Genomic DNA, 21,522 nt, shown 5'->3' on the forward strand with positions numbered 1-21,522 from the left:
CACCAGGAGTTCCAGGTGTACCTGGGCGTCCTGGTATGCCTGGAGTGCCTGGTGTGCCAGGGTAACCAGGATGTGGTGGTGTCGGTGGAACACCAGGAGTTCCAGGTGTACCCGGGCGTCCTGGTATGCCAGGAGTTCCTGGTGTGCCAGGGTAACCAGGATGTGGTGGCGTCGGTGGAACACCAGGAGTTCCAGGTGTACCTGGGCGTCCTGGTATGCCAGGTGTACCTGGAGTGCCTGGATAACCAGGATGTGGAGGTGTTGCTGGAACACTAGGTGCGCTGGGTGTACCAGGGTACGTAGGAGGTGGTGGATAAGGCGGAGTTCCAGGAATTTCGTCTATAGCTGGCACAATAGGAGCTTCTGTAGTTACTGGCAATCCCGGGGGTCGGTGTCCCCCTGGCTTGCCATGATGACCAGGTTTACCAGGCTTATGGGGTTTGCCAGGTTTACCTGGTTTACCAGAATTGTCGGGAGGACTAGGACTTCCAGGTAAACCGGGATAACCTGGTTGCCCTGGTAGTCCCGGAGTGCCGGGTGTACCAGGCGAGCCAGGGTGTCCAGGATATCCGGGTTGTGGTGGCGTGCCTGGTTGTCCTGGAGTTCCTGGCGTTCCTGGTATTCCAGGTAATCCAGGGTGTCCAGGATATCCAGGTTGTGGTGGAGTTCCTGGTCTACCGGGTTGTCCTGGAGTTCCTGGTGATCCAGGGTGTCCAGGATATCCGGGTTGTGGTGGCGTGCCTGGTTGTCCTGGAATTCCTGGCGTTCCTGGTGTACCAGGCGAGCCAGGGTGTCCAGGATATCCGGGTTGTGGTGGCGTGCCTGGTTGTCCTGGAGTTCCTGGCGTTCCTGGTATTCCAGGTGATCCAGGGTGTCCAGGATATCCGGGTTGTGGTGGCGTGCCTGGTTGTCCTGGAATTCCTGGCGTTCCTGGCGTACCAGGCGAGCCAGGGTGTCCAGGATATCCGGGTTGTGGTGGCGTGCCTGGTTGTCCTGGAGTTCCTGGGGTTCCTGGTATTCCAGGTGATCCAGGGTGTCCAGGATATCCAGGTTGTGGTGGAGTTCCTGGTCTACCGGGTTGTCCTGGAGTTCCTGGTGATCCAGGGTGTCCAGGATATCCGGGTTGTGGTGGCGTGCCTGGTTGTCCAGGAGTTCCTGGTGTACCAGGCGATCCTGGATGTCCAGGATATCCGTGTTGTGGCGGTGTTCCTGGTAGTCCTGGAGTTCCTGGTGTACCAGGCGATCCTGGATGTCCAGGATATCCGGGTTGTGGTGGCGTGCCTGGTTGTCCTGGAGTTCCTGGGGTTCCTGGTATTCCAGGTGATCCAGGGTGTCCAGGATATCCAGGTTGTGGTGGAGTTCCTGGTCTACCGGGTTGTCCTGGAGTTCCTGGTGATCCAGGGTATCCAGGATATCCGGGTTGTGGTGGTGTTCCTGGTTGTCCTGGAGTTCCTGGCGTTCCTGGTGTACCAGGTGATCCAGGGTGTCCAGGATATCCAGGCTGTGGTGGAGTTCCTGGTCTGCCAGGTTGTCCTGGAATTCCTGGTGATCCAGGGTGCCCAGGATATCCCGGTTGTGGCGGCGTTCCTGGGTGGCCTGGTATTCCTGGTGTTCCTGGTGTTCCTGGTGTTCCGGGGTGCCCAGGATACCCCGGTTGTGGTGGTGTTCCTGGAGTTCCTGGCGTTCCTGGTGTTCCAGGTGATCCAGGGTGTCCAGGATATCCTGGTTGTGGTGGCGTTCCTGGTTTGCCTGGTATTCCTGGTGTTCCAGGGTGTCCAGGATATCCCGGTTGTGGTGGTGTTCCCGGCAGTCCTGGAGTTCCCGGCGTTCCTGGTGTTCCTGGTGATCCTGGGTGTCCAGGATATCCAGGTAGCGGTAGTGATCCCGGTCTGCCTGGTTGTCCTGGAGTTCCTGGTGATCCTGGGTGTCCAGGATACGCAGGTTGAGGTGGCGTTCCTGGATGGCCTGGTATTCCTGGCGTTCCTGGTGTTCCAGGTGATCCAGGATATCCAGGATACCCTGGTTGTGATGGTGTTCCTGGCCTGCCTGGTATTCCTGGTGTTCCTGGGCTTCCAGGTGTTCCTGGTGCGCCAGGGTGCCCTGGGTATCCAGGTTGTGGAGGCGTTCCTGGCGTGCCTGGTATTCCTGGTGTTCCAGGTGTTCCGGGGTGCCCTGGATATCCAGGTTGTGGAGGTTTTCCTGGTGTTCCTGGTTTTCCCGGTATTCCTGGGGTCCCTGGTGTTCCTGGTGTTCCAGGGTGACCAGGATAACCAGGCTGTGGAGGTGTTCCCGGATGGCCTGGTATTCCTGGTACTCCTGGTGTTCCTGGGCTTCCAGGTGTCCCAGGTGTTCCAGGGTGCCCAGGATATCCCGGTTGTGGTGGCGTTCCTGGTGTTCCAGGCGATCCAGGGTGTCCAGGATATCCGGGTTGTGGTGGTGTTCCTGGCTTGCCTGGTATTCCTGGTGTTCCAGGGTGCCCAGGATATCCCGGTTGTGGTGGTGTTCCTGGTTGTCCTGGAGTTCCTGGCGTTCCTGGTGTTCCAGGCGATCCAGGGTGTCCAGGATATCCAGGTTGTGGTGGTGTTCCTGGCTTGCCTGGTATTCCTGGTGTTCCAGGGTGCCCAGGATATCCAGGTTGTGGTGGCGTTCCGGGATGGCTTGGTATTCCTGGCGTTCCAGGGTGCCCAGGATATCCAGGTTGTGGAGGTGTTCCCGGTGTCCCTGGTATACCTGGTGTTCCAGGATATCCAGGATGCCCTGGTTGTGGTGGTGTTCCTGGTTTACCTGGTATTCCTGGGGTCCCTGGTGTTCCTGGTGTTCCAGGGTGCCCAGGATATCCGGGTTGTTGTGGTGTTCCCGGTTGTCCTGGAGTTCCTGGCGTTCCTGGCGTTCCTGGTGTACCAGGCGATCCAGGGTGTCCAGGATATCCGGGTAGTGATGGTGTTCCTGGCTTGCCTGGTATTCCTGGTATTCCAGGGTGCCCAGGATATCCAGGTTGTGGAGGTGTTCCTGGCGTGCCTGGTTGTCCTGGTGTTCCTGGGGTTCCTGGTGTTCCTGGGTGTCCAGGATACCCAGGTTGTGGTGGAGTTCCTGGCTTGCCTGGTATTCCTGGTGTTCCTGGTGTTCCAGGATGCCCAGGATATCCAGGTTGTGGTGGCGTTCCTGGCTTGCCTGGTATTCCTGGTGTTCCTGGTGTTCCAGGATGCCCAGGATATCCAGGTTGTGGAGGTGTTCCTGGCGTGCCTGGTTGTCCTGGTGTTCCTGGGGTTCCTGGTGTTCCTGGGTGTCCAGGATACCCAGGTTGTGGTGGAGTTCCTGGCTTGCCTGGTATTCCTGGTGTTCCTGGTGTACCAGGGTGCCCAGGATATCCAGGTTGTGGTGGTGTTCCCGGGAGTCCTGGAGTTCCCGGCGTTCCTGGTGTTCCTGGTGATCCTGGGTGTCCAGGATATCCAGGTTGTGGAGGTGTTCCTGGCGTGCCTGGTTGTCCCGGTATTCCTGGAGTTCCTGGAGTTCCTGGGTATCCAGGATACCCAGGCTGTGGTGGCGTTCCTGGCTTGCCTGGTATTCCTGGCGTTCCTGGCGTTCCTGGTGTACCAGGCGATCCAGGGTGTCCAGGATATCCGGGTAGTGATGGTGTTCCTGGCTTGCCTGGTATTCCTGGTATTCCAGGGTGCCCAGGATATCCAGGTTGTGGAGGTGTTCCTGGCGTGCCTGATTGTCCTGGTGTTCCTGGGGTTCCTGGTGTTCCTGGGTGTCCAGGATACCCAGGTTGTGGTGGAGTTCCTGGCTTGCCTGGTATTCCTGGTGTTCCTGGTGTTCCAGGATGCCCAGGATATCCAGGTTGTGGTGGCGTTCCTGGCTTGCCTGGTATTCCTGGTGTTCCTGGTGTTCCAGGATGCCCAGGATATCCAGGTTGTGGAGGTGTTCCTGGCGTGCCTGGTTGTCCTGGTATTCCTGGAGTTCCTGGAGTTCCTGGGTATCCAGGATACCCAGGCTGTGGTGGCGTTCCTGGCTTGCCTGGTATTCCTGGTGTTCCTGGTGTTCCTGGTGTTCCAGGATGCCCAGGATGCCCAGGATATCCAGGTTGTGGAGGTGTTCCTGGCGTGCCTGGTAATCCTGGTGTTCCAGGTGTTCCGGGGTGCCCAGGATATCCAGGTTGTGGAGGTGTTCCTGGCGTGCCTGGTTGTCCTGGTGTTCCTGGGGTTCCTGGTGTTCCTGGGTGTCCAGGATACCCAGGTTGTGGTGGAGTTCCTGGCTTGCCTGGTATTCCTGGTGTTCCTGGTGTACCAGGGTGCCCAGGATATCCAGGTTGTGGTGGTGTTCCCGGGAGTCCTGGAGTTCCCGGCGTTCCTGGTGTTCCTGGTGATCCTGGGTGTCCAGGATATCCAGGTTGTGGTGGTGTTCCTGGCGTGCCTGGTTGTCCTGGTATTTCTGGAGTTCCTGGAGTTCCTGGGTATCCAGGATACCCAGGCTGTGGTGGCGTTCCTGGCTTGCCTGGTATTCCTGGTGTTCCTGGTGTTCCTGGTGTTCCAGGATGCCCAGGATGCCCAGGATATCCAGGTTGTGGAGGTGTTCCTGGCCTGCCTGGTATTCCTGGTGTTCCAGGTGTTCCGGGGTGCCCAGGATATCCAGGTTGTGGTGGTGTTCCTGGCAGTCCTGGAGTTCCCGGCGTTCCTGGTGTTCCTGGTGATCCTGGGTGTCCAGGATATCCAGGTAGCGGTAGAGATCCCGGTCTACCTGGCTGTCCTGGAGTTCCAGGTGATCCGGGGTGTCCAGGATACTCAGGTTGTGGTGGCGTTCCTGGCTTGCCTGGTATTCCTGGTCTACCTGGTGTTTCAGGTGCGCCCGGATGCCCTGGGCTGCCTGGCCTTCCTGGTTGTCCTGGTCTGCCCGGTATCCCTGGTATTCCAGGTGTTCCAGGATATCCTGGTTGACCAGGTGGACCTTGGGGATATCCTGTAAGATAGTTAATGATGTGTATTGTAGTTTTATGCTATTAAACATTTATGATTTACAGCATACATCTATTATACATTAGTGTTATTATTTAATATACCTGGTACAGTAGGATATGCTGGTCCTTGTGGATACTGTGGTTGTCCTGGTTGGGTAGGTGATCCGCCAGTTGTTCCGCCTGTATCTGGTACTATAGAAATTGATTTCGTTTACATTCCTGCACTGATATAAATTTCATAGTTATACATTAGTATGATACATACTTCCTCCTGGTGGTAACATTGTGCCTGGTTTTACATTCGTGCCGTCAAATTGTTTACAGATTTCTGGAAAATATAAATCCTTCCATTCTGTAATAACACCATGATGGTCGTGATGATCATGCTCGCCATCGTCATGTTGATGTGAATCATCATGTTGGTGATGCTCGTGCTCGTGAAGGAACACTTCGATTGCTTTCCCTGGTTGGACTACTCGGTATCCCCAACCGTCGCTAATGTAGAACGTTGTTTTCAGTTTTCCAAATGGGTCTATGTATCCATAGCACCCGTATGTGATGTCATCTGGCCCTCGTAGTTCATGATGAAATTGTCCGTTCGGGCTCACCTCGTAACCATAATTATACGCATCTAAAAAATAATTTAATTTCGTTAGGTACATAACTTTTTCTGGCGAATTTAGTACGAAATACTCACTGGAATAGAAGTCTTGATTTAAATATTGTGTTTTTTGGTCGTCACTGATGTTGAGTATCACTTCTCGACTCTGCCTACTTCCTTGCTGCTGTGTGCATTGCAACAGATATGTGGCAATCACCTGTCACAAATGAATATTTGATTAATTACACGTAGAATGAGTACATCTTGAGCTTTTACAACCGTGATGTTGTACGTACATAAACCTTTGTTCCCTATTTAGAAGTTCATCAAATCTTTTATGAGAATGCTATAAAATAATAGTGACGATGATGAATATTCGTGGCGAAAGGATTGACAGTGTCTAAGTGAAATGCTAAGTGTCAAAACCTTTGGCACGTAATTTTTTCCTTTCATCAAATACTTCCCTCCGCGGTTATTGACTCATGACGAACTGTCATAAACCATCGCATGTCATTATTATAATATACAGTTGTTCTAAATTATTCTACTAACGTTACGAAACGGGTTACTTGTATTGCAAATTAGCCAAACGGTATTCTGATTTGTTCTTTAAGCAATTAACTTTAACTGAACTAATCTTGTTCACCTTTTGAAAGCTTCAACAAGATTCACTAGCAATATAGCGTATTATTTTAAATGTCAACTCGACCACATAGTCTGTTCCACTCGGATTATTACTTTGTGAATTATGTACACTTTGAAAAATGCTTTATTCATATTTAAAGAGTTTCCACGTTAAAGTCACATGAAATAAAAACAAATTATTATTGTACCTTTAAGTACGTGATCATAGTCTTATTCTTATCGAATAATCTTATTCGATTTGCGAGACCAATACTTAATTTTGACTGTAACTTTTTTTGATAGGAAATTAACTTTCTTTTATTGGAAAGTTGAAAGCGATTAAAGAATGCGATATATTTATACTACTACTCCCAAATACATTTTTAATTTAGGGGAAACTCAAAGTATTGCATTCAGCATCTACTAACAAGGGACTATTACGATCACTAAGAATTCATGTCACGTTATTTGAAACCAAAAGAAGAGATCTAAATTATAATACATTCAGGATCGTTTATTCTATTTGCCCGCCGCCTATAAATAACCAATTCCATATTAGCGCCAGTGAAGAGCGTGCGACTTTTTCGTAGCGCGGCGAGGTTGACGTGGCTTTTAATCTTCTCGTGTCAGAGGCCCCGTAAAAGTCATTCGAAGGAATCCCTGAGTTATTTCTTAGATGATTGCGCGAAACAAGCTTTTTCGTTCGCGTCACCATTTAGGGTAATTAAAACTAAAGGTCACGTGTTTCTTTCGATCGATTTGTTACGGGAACCTAAGCACCTTTATCTTTATCATATTGTTATTTGTCTATCCCATTTGAATCTCGTATTGAACTTCATCTTAGAATATCGTAGCTGTGATCAGTGAGAGTTATTGCTTCTCTTCATGACTACACTTCTGGAGTTCATTAGTATCGTTTTATGATGAGGCATTAGCGAGATTTTAAGCTTTTATTATGATGGAAAAATTGCTTGGGTTATAATTAATGTACAAACTTGAAATTAACGATGATTCTTTCGACTACTGTCATACTACGTCCTCATTTTGCTCAGAGATATATTAAACCATAATATCACGATTTAAAGTTATCTAATACACAATGAATTTTTTTCAAAGAAATTTGAGAGTACATCTCGATCAACTTGATAAAGGGACAAGATTCGCTAAAATTGTTAAGGTCCTGTCCATCATTTTGATGTATGGCATTCGTTCCTTCTGATGACACTCAGGCAAGTAGATTGAAACTGAAGTGTGGCAGACGTCGAGGGATTTTTCAATTTCTGTTTGAATAGATCTGGATATACACCATTTATCTAGGTATTATCGGTAACTACCAAGGGCTATTCAGTATTCAAACGTTTCACAATCGATATCCTTTCACCATTCTTATGCATAATTGAATTTTTGCTGGTGATTGATGGTGTTCTCTGTTAAGGGTCCACCCACCTCGTAGACGACTGAAATAGTATTTTATTCTTGCCGAGTTCTGTCGGCAAACCTATTGAACCAGATTAATGGCGTCTTCTGCGGTTCTAATTTCCTGTTTCATTATCGTCACTAGAATACAATGATTTATGCGTGCATACAACAGTATTGTATGCAATCTAATATCCATTAGGTAGAATAGCAGGAGTGACAGAAAGGAATGAAATACTGATGTCTTATTTATATGAATGCGTTGAAGATAAAGAAGTAACAATAGCAGTGTCATATGTTTTGTGGAACTCAATATTTATAGGTAATTGGATACATATTGTCTAGATTTATTAGAGTCTGTATTCTCATAGGAATATAATTTTGTTAACAAACTCATAAATGTCACATCATGTAATTAAATGAATAGATACACCGTGATAGGGTAGCTCATGAGATTCTTCTGTCATTCCTCTATTTGTACAGTTGAAATTGTTCGTGTAAATCTAACGAAACGGTTTCGAGAACGCGTTTCAACCGCTTATATAAGGACTTTGATGTTTGTCTCTACCAAATATGTTCAGGGTAGGAACATTAGAAACTCTATTCATCGTACCTTCTGTATTCGAATACCTTATAATCAAAATGTTCTTCTATTCAGGGTATGTCGTTTATAGAATCAATACGACGTCATTGAAGCCTTTTCTATAGTTGCACGAATTAATTTATTCACTACGAGAAATTGGCACAGATGTTAAATCTTTGTCCAGTAAACGTCTACTTTGAAACATCGTCTATAGTAAGCTGAAAATAATTAGAGGATTTCAGGGAAAGCTGGAAAATAGATTTAATATGAAACTGTATTGAATGGGTAAAATATGAAACATTCTACGAAATGAACTATCTTATTCGACTCCATAATTCTCTAATTATTTTATACACTGTATCAACTTTATTTCAATTTTTCTTCCAAAAAATAATATTCTCATGTAATTCTTCTCATAATTACGTCAGTCTGGCCAAAAACGCGTAAGGATACTCATCGAGACGTGTCCCAGCTCATCGAAAAACCTCCTCGTTCCTTCCATCCTCCCGTATTATAATTCTCTCGACGACGATGCTCAGACAAATTACTTTCGAGCTGTTTCCTCGCGCGACGTGTTCGAGAAATCAATCGTTCGCGTTTCACCCATGAATAATAAACGAGAGGACGCGGGACGGTTCATCGAAGGAGCGAGCACTCGTCGAAAACAATCTTGTCGAACATAATCTGGTTGAACGTGGCGTACACGTGGGCCAGCGGTGCCACTGTCAAAAGTGGCACGGCCTCGCTCGTCCTGCCACGAGTAGGATCTCGGTCTCTCTTTCTCGATCTACGATCGATGATCTCAGCCGCCCCTGTCCTGTCCCACCCACGAGAAGGGAAAGTGAGATCCTGGGGAGCTCTTCTTCCCGGCCACGGTTGACGGACGTCGGTTTCACACGGACAACTTTCGTCTGCCTGTGTTAGGAAAGGTTAATATATGCTAACGCTCAACCTGCTCCGCGTCGTGAATCAAACGACGCTGGCAATGTTAATCCCGCTGGTATTCGTGTCGCGATATTTTAGTGGACAATGGTAAATCAATGATAGAGGACCCCAGGCGGTAACAGTGCTGCGTACGATCGCGACTGTCAAGATTAGCATCGCGTCAATCTTTCGTGATCGGTTTCGACGTACGCCCACTATTGTGGCGGGAAATGAATTTTCTTGCTTTTCCATGAAGTATAGGCGTGGTATTCGTGGTATCAATCTACGTTTTGGTTGGAGTTTTGATATTGAATCACTGACGGGGTAAAGTTTGTTTTTGAGTGCTGGGTCTGCGGACAGTGAATTCCTGAAACGTGAAACAGAGACTGATTCAGTGTAGTATGATATCTGCTCTGGTTGGGAATTAATATCAAAGTACTTAGAAGTTTGATGGCTTCGATGCTTTGCATTGTGTACTGCTTAATTATGATCTTTACTTGAATGTTCTAAAATGGATTTGTTCCCCCCATCTGAAATGGTGGATTGTTGGATTTGTAGTACTTATACTACAACTTTTAATGTGGTATAAATGTGTGTTCAGCAACAGGTGTCGGGAATTTTATGGAATGGTTTTATACGTAAAAATAAGACGAAAATCAAAGATGACGAAATTGAGTTTGAGGCTTCGTCCTCAAGTTATCAAGCGTGGAGGTGCGTGAAATGTGTCTGACTGAAGGACTTATTCTACTTGCATCGCTGCGTCTGACCTGGTTACGCTGGCAGTAGAATAACTGCCCGAGTCAGACACATTTCGCGCGCATTTTAGGTGTATCTTTAATGATTAATGACTCTCATTTCAATGACACATATATGATGTAAATATAGAATAATTTCCGACACAAAGTAGATTGTACTGTGACGAGCGGCTTTTAATAAAAATTCTGTATTTAAAACACCACTTTTCCATGAATTTTACTTCACTATGCAGTAGCATAAAGCAAGAATCACGTACGTACAAATTTTTTGTAACGTGTACTTTAGATTACTTTTATCTCACAGGAGAATAAAACCCATAATGAATTGTGATAATCGAGTCTTTAATCCATGCAATTTAGTCGCTGGGGATATCTAAATCCTTCGCAAAGTACTCTGTAAATTCCAATCTACCCTTAGAAAAAGACCATTAAAACTCAATTACTATGTGCAGCGCAGTATTAATACCGTCAAGGTACGCATTAGAGATTTTCCACGGAATAACCGTGAAGTGAGAATTATATGCACTGAATGCAATCTGTCGAATGGCACAGTGTTCTTCTATCAGATAGGGCATCTAAAATTACACGTATCATTTACCACCTTCTTTATGAGGCATTTCGTAAATTTCCTGTGTGGTTCCACACAGCATAATGTTCCATTAGGCTTCCATTCGATCACACATTGGTGATGGATCTGGTAAACGCTTGATTCGTCAGATGTATAAAATATGGGGTATGATGTGCTCGTTCCCACTATCCTGGACATGTCCAATTTATCAATATACATGAGGGTTCTAAAATCCATCACTTATGCAACAGGGCTTCAAAACGCTTCCTGACTAATGTTACTGATGATTCCTGCCATTAAATCTGTGTTGCATTTAAGCTTTAAATGGATTTGCGACTGTTTATTAAAATGATTGAATATTTCTTTCCAATAATGAGCTCGAATTTTCGAATCACAATTGCAGAAACTGATCTTTAACATTACATGTTGTAATTTATGTGGGTAATGGTGTAGAATGACTGCAAACGAAGAAAGGTGGATGAAGTCTCGCGCACCTCCACGTGACTAGCGATGTTAAGGACGATGATTACCTCGAGGCTTCGATCACCGACCGAACTTTGAAAAAGGTGTTCCGTAATATGCGCATATTAATAATGCCACTTTGCATGGGGGGGAACTCGAAGAGTGTCGGCGGGAAAATAAAGAAGGCGAGTTTATTACTTTGCGTTACTTCATCGTACTAGTTGCTCTGATGAATCTCAATTAAAGGACAGGTAAAAGGCATGAAATTAATTTTGCTAAGGTTCATCTTCTTGCTTCAGGAAAAAGCAATAAGTTATAAATCTTAGGGAGACTACTCTGCGCTTGTATCAATGGTGTAGTTAATAATTGAGAGATGCTGATGTCTTTCTTGTATATACAGAGAAAGCTGAGTTGTTTGTAATCTCAATTAAAATAGAAGTTTATTCTAGAACAATTTTTTTCAGGAATATTGAACGAATTTTCTGAGACTTTGAAAGTAAAGGGGTGATTTCAGGGGTTTCTAAACTTTTTTCAGTTCTTTTTTTAAGTAACTACCACCAGAATTCTCGTAATGAATAAATCTCCAAGTAATAATTTTCGTCCCACAATTTTACACATCGATACAGACAGAAAATAACTCTCAGGTAGTAAATAAATTTCATTTTCTAGTTTAAAGCGTCGTACTTGAAGTAAAATAGTACTTCAGTTGCATATGCAATAGAAGTACTGTTTCATTGCAACTAATTTATTCAAATGCGAGTAATTCATTAAAGTTCAATCCCGTGACTCCATCGCATGAATTGCAAAGCAGATTTTCCCAATTGGTAGTTCCCAAAATATTCTCACCATAAATTCTACACGTTTTTAGTTCTTAGTTAATTTCAGCTCCAATTTGTCCTTAGTCGGACTAGTTCATATACATACAAAATTGTTCAAAATGTAAGGTCAGATATTTTCCTCTGAAAATGTAATTCACTCTGAAAAATTTCTTCTTTGACCTGGCTCGAGGTCATATGAAATAAAAACAAATGTTAAGAAGGTTTAGTCTGCCGTCGTCCTTCATCGTGATAACATCGTAGTGGTATTGTGTGATTGTGAACGTGGTTGCATACTTATATTCAGTGGTTGCATACACACCCTTGGATGCATAAGTGCATTTCTCTGTTTTAACAAGATTTTAGTGTTTTAGAAAATTGTGTACATCTCGCAAATTCAATTAACATTACAATCGGTTAATTTACAATATATCTATAATTTTTACTATTAAAGTACGATCACAATATTACATCTACTTTGTCTAAATACTGTTAAAGTGCTTAATTACGCGTTTTGATTTAGGATTCGAGTTAAATTTTACCATCTATAAAATAACGTGTTTGTTAAATACCACTTGATCAATGTTATTAAAAAAAGAAAACGACCTATTGGCGAAAATTAAAACATCAACTTTTATCGGTAATATTAATGATTTAAAAACCAATTTCCCTGGTGTTTTATAGAGTTTAATCGTTCATAAAACTCCTCGTGTTCTGAGCAAAGCTGTTTACATATACCTTCCTGTTTGTAAAATAAACGCAGTTAGTCGTATCCCTCTAAACCGTTCTCAGGTCATTATTATTATTAATTAATACACGCGAGCATCCGACTTCTGCTTTTATTCTGAAAATAAATTATTGCTTAAAGAAATAACGATTGCCCATTACGTTTTCACTTGTACATTAAAAGCGGAATTCTATTTATATTTATTTTGCTCGGTATTTATTCAGCCTTTCATTTGCATACGGATATTCTCTTGCTTACAATTGTACCAAAATTCTACTTACTTTTAAATTAATTGTACTAAGTGTAAGTTCACCTTGCTTACTTCAATTAACAAAGAAACAGTCTCACAATCTCTGAAGGCACTTGTGAAACTGCATTGCAACTTTCTGTGTTATCTCGTTCATCGTCGCTAATTATAATTAACAGGATATACAGAGGCCCCAGTATAAACTCAAGGTTTGGCAATTTTTTTTTTTTTTTGGTCAAATCCTTAGTGCGTAGCTCTCTGAGATATTTAATACAATTTTTAATTTTTTTCACTAATCTGGGACATTTTGAAATTTTCTTTAAAATCTGAACTTTACGTGAAAATGCTCTCATTAGTTTGCATTCTTTAAAATAAGAAATATATATTTGTCACATAATATAATGAAGGATTAGACTTTAAATAGCCATAAAATTAAATATTGCAGGTCACCATAGCCAATGTCTTTAGGGGCAAGAATCGTATTTAGGGCGAAGGAGGAACAGAATGGTTCATCGTGGTATTAATAATTCAATTCTCACATGACATCTCGCTATCTTTTATTCACACACCCTAATGGCGTATAATTACCACGTTCCATAATTCTCAATGCTGACGTTTTCCCTCAACGATCTGGCAATTAGCGTTCGCGAGAATCGATATTTTAAAGGTGAACAGGAGGTATTCATATGTCGTTAATTTTTGCATAGCATTGCAAGTTGTTCCAAGCGCGTCTCAACTTGAGACTGATCCACAGATTGAAAAGGAAACTTCAGGAAGATATAAAACATTCTATTACTGAGTAAAAATCTTAATACTTGAATGTAAACTGCAAATACTTCATCCTGTCAAAATCGCCATTTTGAGTTGACTATTTACTCCAGCCATTTAATCTGATTTGAACAGAATTAAATTTTACAACTTCACAGCTTTTAAATTTTACAGCTTCACTTCTAGGAAAATTGCTATTCACGTTGATCCATATGAAACTAATTTTGATTCCTCACTAATATTAGACTAATTCCTCGAACCCGCCTTCAGTTTTCGCAGTTTCCAAGAAAATCCAATTGAAGCATGTATTTCGATTACGTTTCCTCTGCAGTTTCCAGATCAAGTGTACGTTTGTACCCTTAACTGGACCTCAATTAGAGGAATCGAAATTCGCGTTCAGCTCGAGGAAACTTTCTCCGAATAGAAACCGATCTTGTATCTTCCTAAACCTCGAGCCCAGGCGGGCATTTGCTCGAATCTATGCTACCAAAGATAAACGATCGCCGGACCAGAGCGGCCTCGAGCGGTATTCTATTACGCAACTCGTCGGTGACTTTCACTGTAAGAGATGATGCGCTGATCCGAGTTTTGCTATGCACGGGCCATCGAGCAGTCGCCTCGGGTCAATCGGGGATCGGCCCTACAGCCATTAAAGGGTATCCAGCTGTGATTCGTGTAGGAGGAATGTTACAATTATTGGCGTAAAATATACGAACTGGAACTTTGATTCCTCGAATAGCGTAGACTTGTAGAACTTCCAGATACGATTATCAATGGACTGTAATTGCAGTGTTTTCAAATTTACCATGAAAATATCTAAGTACTGTACAATGTCGATAAGAGAGTTTCGTATATTTTAGTCAGAAGCTTTCCAACAAGAGCAACCGCAAGATATAATCAGAATTTATTATCAAATGACAGCAGAGACACTTGTAAATCAATGCCCTTGCATCATATACGTACGTACATATGTTTCCTTAAGTGCCATGGTATTCTCTCATAGTGTTTATACACCTTGTCTGCGATAGGATTAATTGAGTCGTCAATGTTCCCTTCAATGACATCCACCTGTCTACGAAGTCCTCGCCCCAGCGATTTATAATCGATCGGATTAAAATAAAAAGAAATCGTGAGGAATTTCCTCAACGATCCGATCATTCCATACGGTTGCGCGATCGTAGAGAGAAGCACGTGAGTTCAGACGCGTATTCCCCGGTTGTGTCATTCACAGGAACCGTTCCATCGTGTCCTTGAAAAGGCGAGGCGCGAACTCCAAGAGAGCGTTGTTCCAAAAATCAAGATAATCCTGGATCTCGCAATATCACCTTTGAACGCGACACTTGCAATTCACCTGCCTTCTCCTTGCCCCCCACTCTCTCTCTCTCTCTATTTGTCTCTGGCTCTGTCTCTCTGTTTCCCTCCTTCCCTTTTTCCTTCCTTCATCAACGTAATAGTACTAATTGCTCGTCGGAACAATGGGGCCTCCGGTTGCAGGGTGGAAGAGCAATTCTAATATCAGAAGGCCCGAGGGGGATATTACCGAAACCAGATGGAGGTGTTTGCGTTATTGGAAGGATTACGAAAAGAAAGTTGGCTCGATACGATCTGCACGCGGAGATTCATTGTCAGTCCTTAGCGGGGGAGGGACTCGTGGGCAACAAGTGTGCGAAGGTTCAACGATGTTGCGGTTCTGCGGTCTCTTTCAACGAGAGTGGCAGGCAAACGTGAATAAGGACGTCGCCTGAGCGCAGGAGCTTTCCTTGCTGTCTAACCTTTTGAACATTGTTGCATAGAGTTGCTTAACGTGTTACATGACCGCGTCGCCAGGTTATTGATTATGGCGAATTATGAATTCCTGGATAAACGGCGGCGTTTATACTCGGCTGCGGTACTAATAGGAGAAATTATGATTTATCGGTAGTCAGGCTGTGGTAGCCTAATGCAAATGGATCGTTCTTGGCTTTGTTTATTGGTCGAGATTCGGGGCCAGGGCACAAGGGCGATATTTTAACGCGCGAGCTGGCTGCGATGCATCGTGATTCTTTAATATTTCGCTCGTGTGTGGTGGCTCGTAGGGGTTGTATAGTGAATGGGATAACAGCGAGGTAATGGCTCTTGTCTGTTTTAAATCGTCGGGTCATTGGTTGTGACCACCTGTTGATATTTCATTTCAATGAGATATCGAGTTGTTAAATAATTCGACGCGGTTTATTATTATGGGGGAGAATGTGTTAAATAGTAGTACATAACGTAAGTGCGTGTATAATATATTAATGCATCACTTGTGTTGGATAAAGTGGCAGACGAAATGGTTTTTTTGAAAGATAGCGATTTAGGGAGCACCTCAATTTCCCATCAGTGTTTTCAGATCGCGCCTTTTTAGCGTTATATATTATTTACGACAGAGTAGTTAACAGAAATTGTAACAATTCGTTTACATAATTTATGGAATATATTTAAAGTTAAAGCACGCTTCTCGCCGCATGAATGTTTATTTAAAGTCTAAACTATGAACTTCGCGATTACGTTCCCATCGTGCATAGAAGCATACTGAATATTAAAACGTCGTCTGCCATGGTCAACGCGAATGTGACAAACTAAGTGTAAAAGAGAAAATAGAAGTCACGTCGAAGTTATTATTATCGACCATAATAAATCTTGACGCGGTAAACGAGACAGGTGTGAAGAATACATGATTGATCGCATTGCATATGCTTATCTCTGCCATTAAGGGTGGTGTATTATTCAGTGACAAAGTTTGATATGAATTCTATTGTAATATTGGTTCTGTTGTTAGAGCTGTTATCGTTGGAATCATAGAACATTAAGAGAAAATTATTGCAACAAAGTAAGTTTTACATTTATGTAGTTTTACATTTTAATATTTATCAGAAGTGAATGTTAAATCTGTCGTTGTCAGTATAAGTCTATCAAGACTATATATTTTTTTATTGTTGAAAATGCAGAGTTAAATTCACCTTTGTACATTGTTGCAATTATACCGTGTAATTACATCTTACTCTAAAGAATTTGAATCTCTTCGATTTACAGCTGTGGAAGAAAAGTTCACGGCGGTTAGTACTTTCTATCCACAAGTCAGAGTCTACAACGCATTGATCATTGGTCACTCTATAAATCATAAAGGGAAATTATCAGCTTTCGTTAGTAGCTCGTAAATAGATGTTCAAGCAAGAGCTACTTAAAACCCGTGTTATTTGAACCTGTGTTATTTAGCAGCATCGTGAAGGAACCACTCACGAGTTTCTCATAATATTAATATACACTGCGAGAGTTGCATAAAGTTATGAATTTCTTAGACTATCTTATGACCCACACTGGTCATTTACAGAAATAGTAGTACTACTTTATCAGATATCTCGCGTAATACAGAAGTATCTCTAAAATATTAAAAAAGAGAAAATTTTCTAAATTATTCCACTATCTGTTTTTTAGATTCTTTTCAATATTGTATTATTTATACAAATTTCCTAGTGGCTCGAAATTTATAAATCACTTGCCCTTTTTTCATTATCGCCATAATTTTTGGAGTATTTTCAAAACTATAATAAAATGCGCCACGAGCATGATCGTACGTTTAAAATTTGCAAATCCACGTTCGTCAGTAACGACTCTACGTCCAAGCAAATTTGCAAATCGCGGTCTATCGCAGAAGCGCAGCAAACGAGCAGCCGCGGACCGGAACAAATTAGCTGAGCTTTTGTATTTAACTAGCCGTATCAAAGCGTTAAACGCTGTATCTTGCCGGATTTGTAAACAGTACAAACGGATCGCACCTGAAGATAATTTCTGCAGATTGGAGATAGTGGCTGGGGTATCTATAGTTCAACCGGTAGTCGTCAATCATTGCCAGACTTTCGATAGAAGGGGTCTATTCGTAATGGAACTTCTCCGACAGATGAGCAGATCTTGTGTTAACCATTGACTGGCTATTATTTCACAAGCCCTTTCTTTTTTTCTCTCCTCTCCGTTCTGAATATGTAACGATCCTCTACTAGCTGGCGTTAAAGAATGGCTATCGTTAATTTCTCTGTTAAGTAAGCTCTTTTTCTGGGCCTAGAAATGATACTATTGGTTCAGCAAAATTCTGAATCGGAACATTAAATTAAATAAAATTAAAATACAATTGAGAATAACAGATTATAGAACTCCTGTTTGAGAAGATAAATGACATCACTTATTGTCAAATGAGCAGTCATTAATAAGTATGAAGATAATACAAATATTTTTAACAATTATTTCAAACTCCAAAATCTCAGCAACTAGTATTGACGAAATTAGCTGAACTAAAAAGCCCAGAGGAGACAATGTAGAAATTCTTATATTGAATCAGTAGCCTTCCACCACGTTAATTTATTCTTGAAGGAACAATGATGCGCCGATAGTTTTAGATTGTAGGGTCATCACGATGACTCGTTAGCGATCGACGTTTGAATGCATGTAGTCACGCTCTACCAGCCGCGGATCTCAGCTGAGGATAATAGCGTAACCAACGCGCGGCATTGAAAGTTATGAATGAAATGTAGTGCAACGGCATTCTGTCGGAGTGCCAAGATCAATGGAACACTTACACACGCGAGTCTCCGCAACCGCGATGCCTACCGGCTCTCATATTATGTCATTGTAATCATCATTCGCTTCGGTTCTCACGTGTTCGACGCTCGAGGCATCTCAAACAGACTTCTGGAGAAGTCTTTGCATCGGAAGGATTTATCTGAGCAGTTCGTGTGAATACATATTAATGCTCTGTCAGTTGCCTAAATTCTGTGGCTACAAAGTGAGATTTTTGTACTTTAAAGTGAAATTGTTATACTCAATTTTCAGAGCCTCTTAGATTATTCGACATGTCAGATCCAGAAATTTGTATAGCTCTATTTGAAAGCTAATATTCGCGAAGTGAAACTGTCAATAGAAACGAGCACACACAGGCTTTGCCACAGAATTTGGCGTGAATGAGAGAATATTTGCAGATGTTTCGATCTATCTGGGCGAAATATACGTATTCGGTGGCTGCGTGCAAAATTGTTGCTTGCATGTTGTATTAGTATTCAGCATCATATAGATCTCCTCATGTAAATCGATAATCTCAAATGTACCACTTTTGTATTTTAAAATCATCTAAAATGGTTATTCTTAGCAATTGATAAAGAAATATCAGAATGTTAGATTTAAAAAAAAAGAGGATTGGTCGCTGTTTATTATTCCCGAGATAATGAGAGTTGCATTTGATATATCCTCTATGACAGCATCACAGTCTCGTTCCGATTGTTGCAATTTTCTATTTACAGTCGAATCGATGTACGTCTCTATTTTGCAATTCGTTGGTATTTCGTCGCGACGCGACGCGAATCTCGCTTTCATCTCAGCGTGCGCGCAGGTGTAAACGCCTATCATCGCTATATTTACGTTCTGGCTACTGTGAAGCATTGCCGACCAGTAACTTCTGTGCTCGTCCAATCGATCAATGAATTTTTCTCATACATACGATGGCAGTGTAGAATATTTTTAATATAGTTGCATTGAGTCCGACAAATTTTGTCGAAAGCTTTTCATACCACCGCGATAGAGATTTGATGGATGTATCAACGAAACTGTCGAGATCATATGTTACAAAAATCTGTTGAAGATGCAACTGTTACGTGACGATGCTTTTAACGAAACTTTTGGTAGGAGAAATATTCATTATGTTGATTGATGATGTGTTTCGGTTGTTTCGATTTTCTGACATAATGATGCATATGAACTGTTTCTGAGTATGGAATTCGATATTATGTTAAATTCAATTTAGAGTACGAGTTACTTTTTCTACATGCTTTTCTAGTCAGATAATTGTATAACTGGAATTTTAAGCAATCAGCATATCTTGTACCTTAAGCCTCAATGAAAGTTAATATTACGAGTAATCACCTGCAAAGGTAATTAGCTATTAACTACCATCTTCCTATTCATCATCGAAGCTTCTACATTTCGAACTCTCAGTTACTAATATTCTGATCAATCATCTAATCAGTCCCCACAAGCTCAACACGCTGAGTGCCACGCAAAATTCACTAAAAATTCTATCACATTCTACCTTAAATAGAAGATTACTTTCAACTTATTTTCCTATTCATTCTACAGTCCTTCTATTATCTATCTAATATCAGTCGTCATAATTTCATTAATATCATTCATAAATTGTCTAAGTTAGTCTTCACAATGATGTAAATATTGTCACTCATCTGTGAATGACATGGCAGTCAACGTGTTAACTACGAACGCACTATCCGCCCGTGTCACGAAATCACTCGAGGTCTTTGCCGCGCGATCCCGTCCCGTTTTCAAGGTGTAGTATATGGAGCACGTACCAGGCTGAAGAAAGAGGCGCGGGCACGGCCGAGCATCCTGGCACGTCGTTTCCGTTAGCAAGAAGGCATCGTCCCGACGTTCTCGATTTCGACAAATGATGATCCTTCGGTTTGTACACGCAGTGCGCCGTTCGAGGTGTAAGACTGAAGACGTTGCCGGCAGAAGAAGGCTTATATACAGGGTGGGGGTCGGCAACCAGACCATCCGACCAACTTGGTGCCCATCCTCCTTGGTTGTCCTCTCTTTTCCCCATTCTTCTCCGTTTCGACTCTTCGGGAATAATTCTTGCGTGCTCTGCCTCCCTCCCACCTGAACCACCTCCTGCCCGCTGTCGTGATCCTTGCTCGCGCCTTTTGGATCCGCGGGACCAAAGGCTCGAGCAGTGAACGAACGAGGAGCTAATCGATCCTATCGTCGATCGTTTTCCCGCGATGCGGATTGCAGTATCGGGGTCGAACAGGTTTCCTTCTGGTGTCTAGAGCTTATCGTTTGCGTAGATGTATTCGGTGACACGCTTTGTCGTGTGTATTGGTAGCCGTGATTTCGTGTTTAGATACTGTTTCGCGCTGCTTTTCGTTTTAATTGATTTATTTGAGCCTTGCTGGGGAAACTTTTCTATGATTTTGTATGTATATTTTTGGTATGGTTTATTTCTTTTTGATTGGGTGCTTGACGAGGTTCAGGGGTTGCGTTTTGTATTTGCCAGGCAGTAGTCAGGTCTTGCTGATGTTAGAGCGGAAGTGGAAGTAGCGTGTGTCTAATCAGACTTGTCGCTAACAACTGAGTAGACAGATGGTAATAAATCTGAAGAAAATGTTGAAAAAAGGAACAATACTCTCATGTTGGAAACATGAAGCGTCTTTTTTCGCACCTCAATAGAGGCAATTATGACCAACTATTTGTCTCTTTCACGTTGAAGCGTATTAACTCGGACCATCCATCATTTTTCATCCTGTACGCGTCTTGTTATATCCAAATATCGCACCATTAGCTGGTTCCACGTCAGGCGCGATAAAAAGGCAAACCCGGAACCCCTCGAGTTGCCTCATCTGGAATAAAAGATTCGCGATTCGATTCATGACGGTGGCTTTTCCATATTGACAAGGACTCCAGGTGTTCCAGAGTCGAAGCGAGGCTCGGATGAATCAGCTCGTTAAAGATTCTTGAGAAATCCACTCTGCTCGATTCATCGTTTCGTGGGTACTGGATCGGAGGCGAGCCTCGAAGATCCACTCGGCCTTCGATTCGATTAGACCCGCGTAAACAGGACGCGTTCTTGCGAGCGAAGGCGTTCGATTCTGGAGGCGCTTCGACTACAGGTGCATCCAGGTGTCCCACGATCGAAGGCGATTTGTCCTCGAAATGGACTCAGGATCGTGGGAAACGTGATATGATGAGCTGCTGACAATGAGGATATCAAACAGAAACGGGGCAATAGCGGAGGAAACGTTTCTTTGAGTCATTCCTCGGATAAAATTGTAGACTGACGATAAATAAAATTCTGTGTGCTGATTCTAGGTGCTAATTGAAGAAAAAATGTGATTAGAATTGAGAATTGCTCTGTCAAGTGTTACTGCTTTATTTTCAAAGTACTTATTATTTTACTTTTGCTTTACAATTATTTTATTCGTTACTTGTTTCATTGTTCCATGGGAATTATCGAGTGGTGACTATTTAATGTTAGGTACGTGCAGCAGGAAAAATTTCAGCGC

The 21,522-nt window shown here is 43.0% G+C and overlaps 1 protein-coding gene across 1 annotated transcript; it reads right to left on the reverse strand.

Moving 5' to 3' along the window:
- Positions 1-272: 272 nt before the first annotated feature.
- LOC143183058 (uncharacterized) lies at positions 273-19,901 on the reverse strand. Its single transcript, XM_076384446.1, has 6 exons — positions 19,810-19,901; positions 5,652-5,772; positions 5,203-5,585; positions 1,894-4,804; positions 374-1,812; positions 273-281 (listed from the first exon to the last, which is right to left on the reverse strand). Exons 1-6 carry the CDS (start codon positions 19,843-19,845, stop codon positions 273-275), a joined length of 4,899 nt encoding a protein of 1,632 aa, XP_076240561.1. The 5' UTR covers positions 19,846-19,901.
- Positions 19,902-21,522: the final 1,621 nt, after the last annotated feature.

This window comes from Calliopsis andreniformis, chromosome 1 (genome assembly GCF_051401765.1).
Source record: "Calliopsis andreniformis isolate RMS-2024a chromosome 1, iyCalAndr_principal, whole genome shotgun sequence".
In the NCBI taxonomy this organism is placed as follows: Eukaryota; Metazoa; Arthropoda; class Insecta; order Hymenoptera; family Andrenidae; genus Calliopsis; species Calliopsis andreniformis.

Coding starts and splice junctions, on each gene's coding strand:
- LOC143183058 (XM_076384446.1), bottom strand. CDS start 19,845: ATGCTCGGCCGTGCCCGCGCCTCTTTCTTCAGCCTG. Junction 5,773..19,809: donor GCGCCTCTTTCTTCAGCCTG/GTACGTGCTCCA, acceptor CATTTGTGACAG/GTGATTGCCACATATCTGTT. Junction 1,813..1,893: donor AGGAACTCCAGGACAACCAG/GCAGACCGGGAT, acceptor CGGGAACTCCAG/GACTGCCGGGAACACCACCA.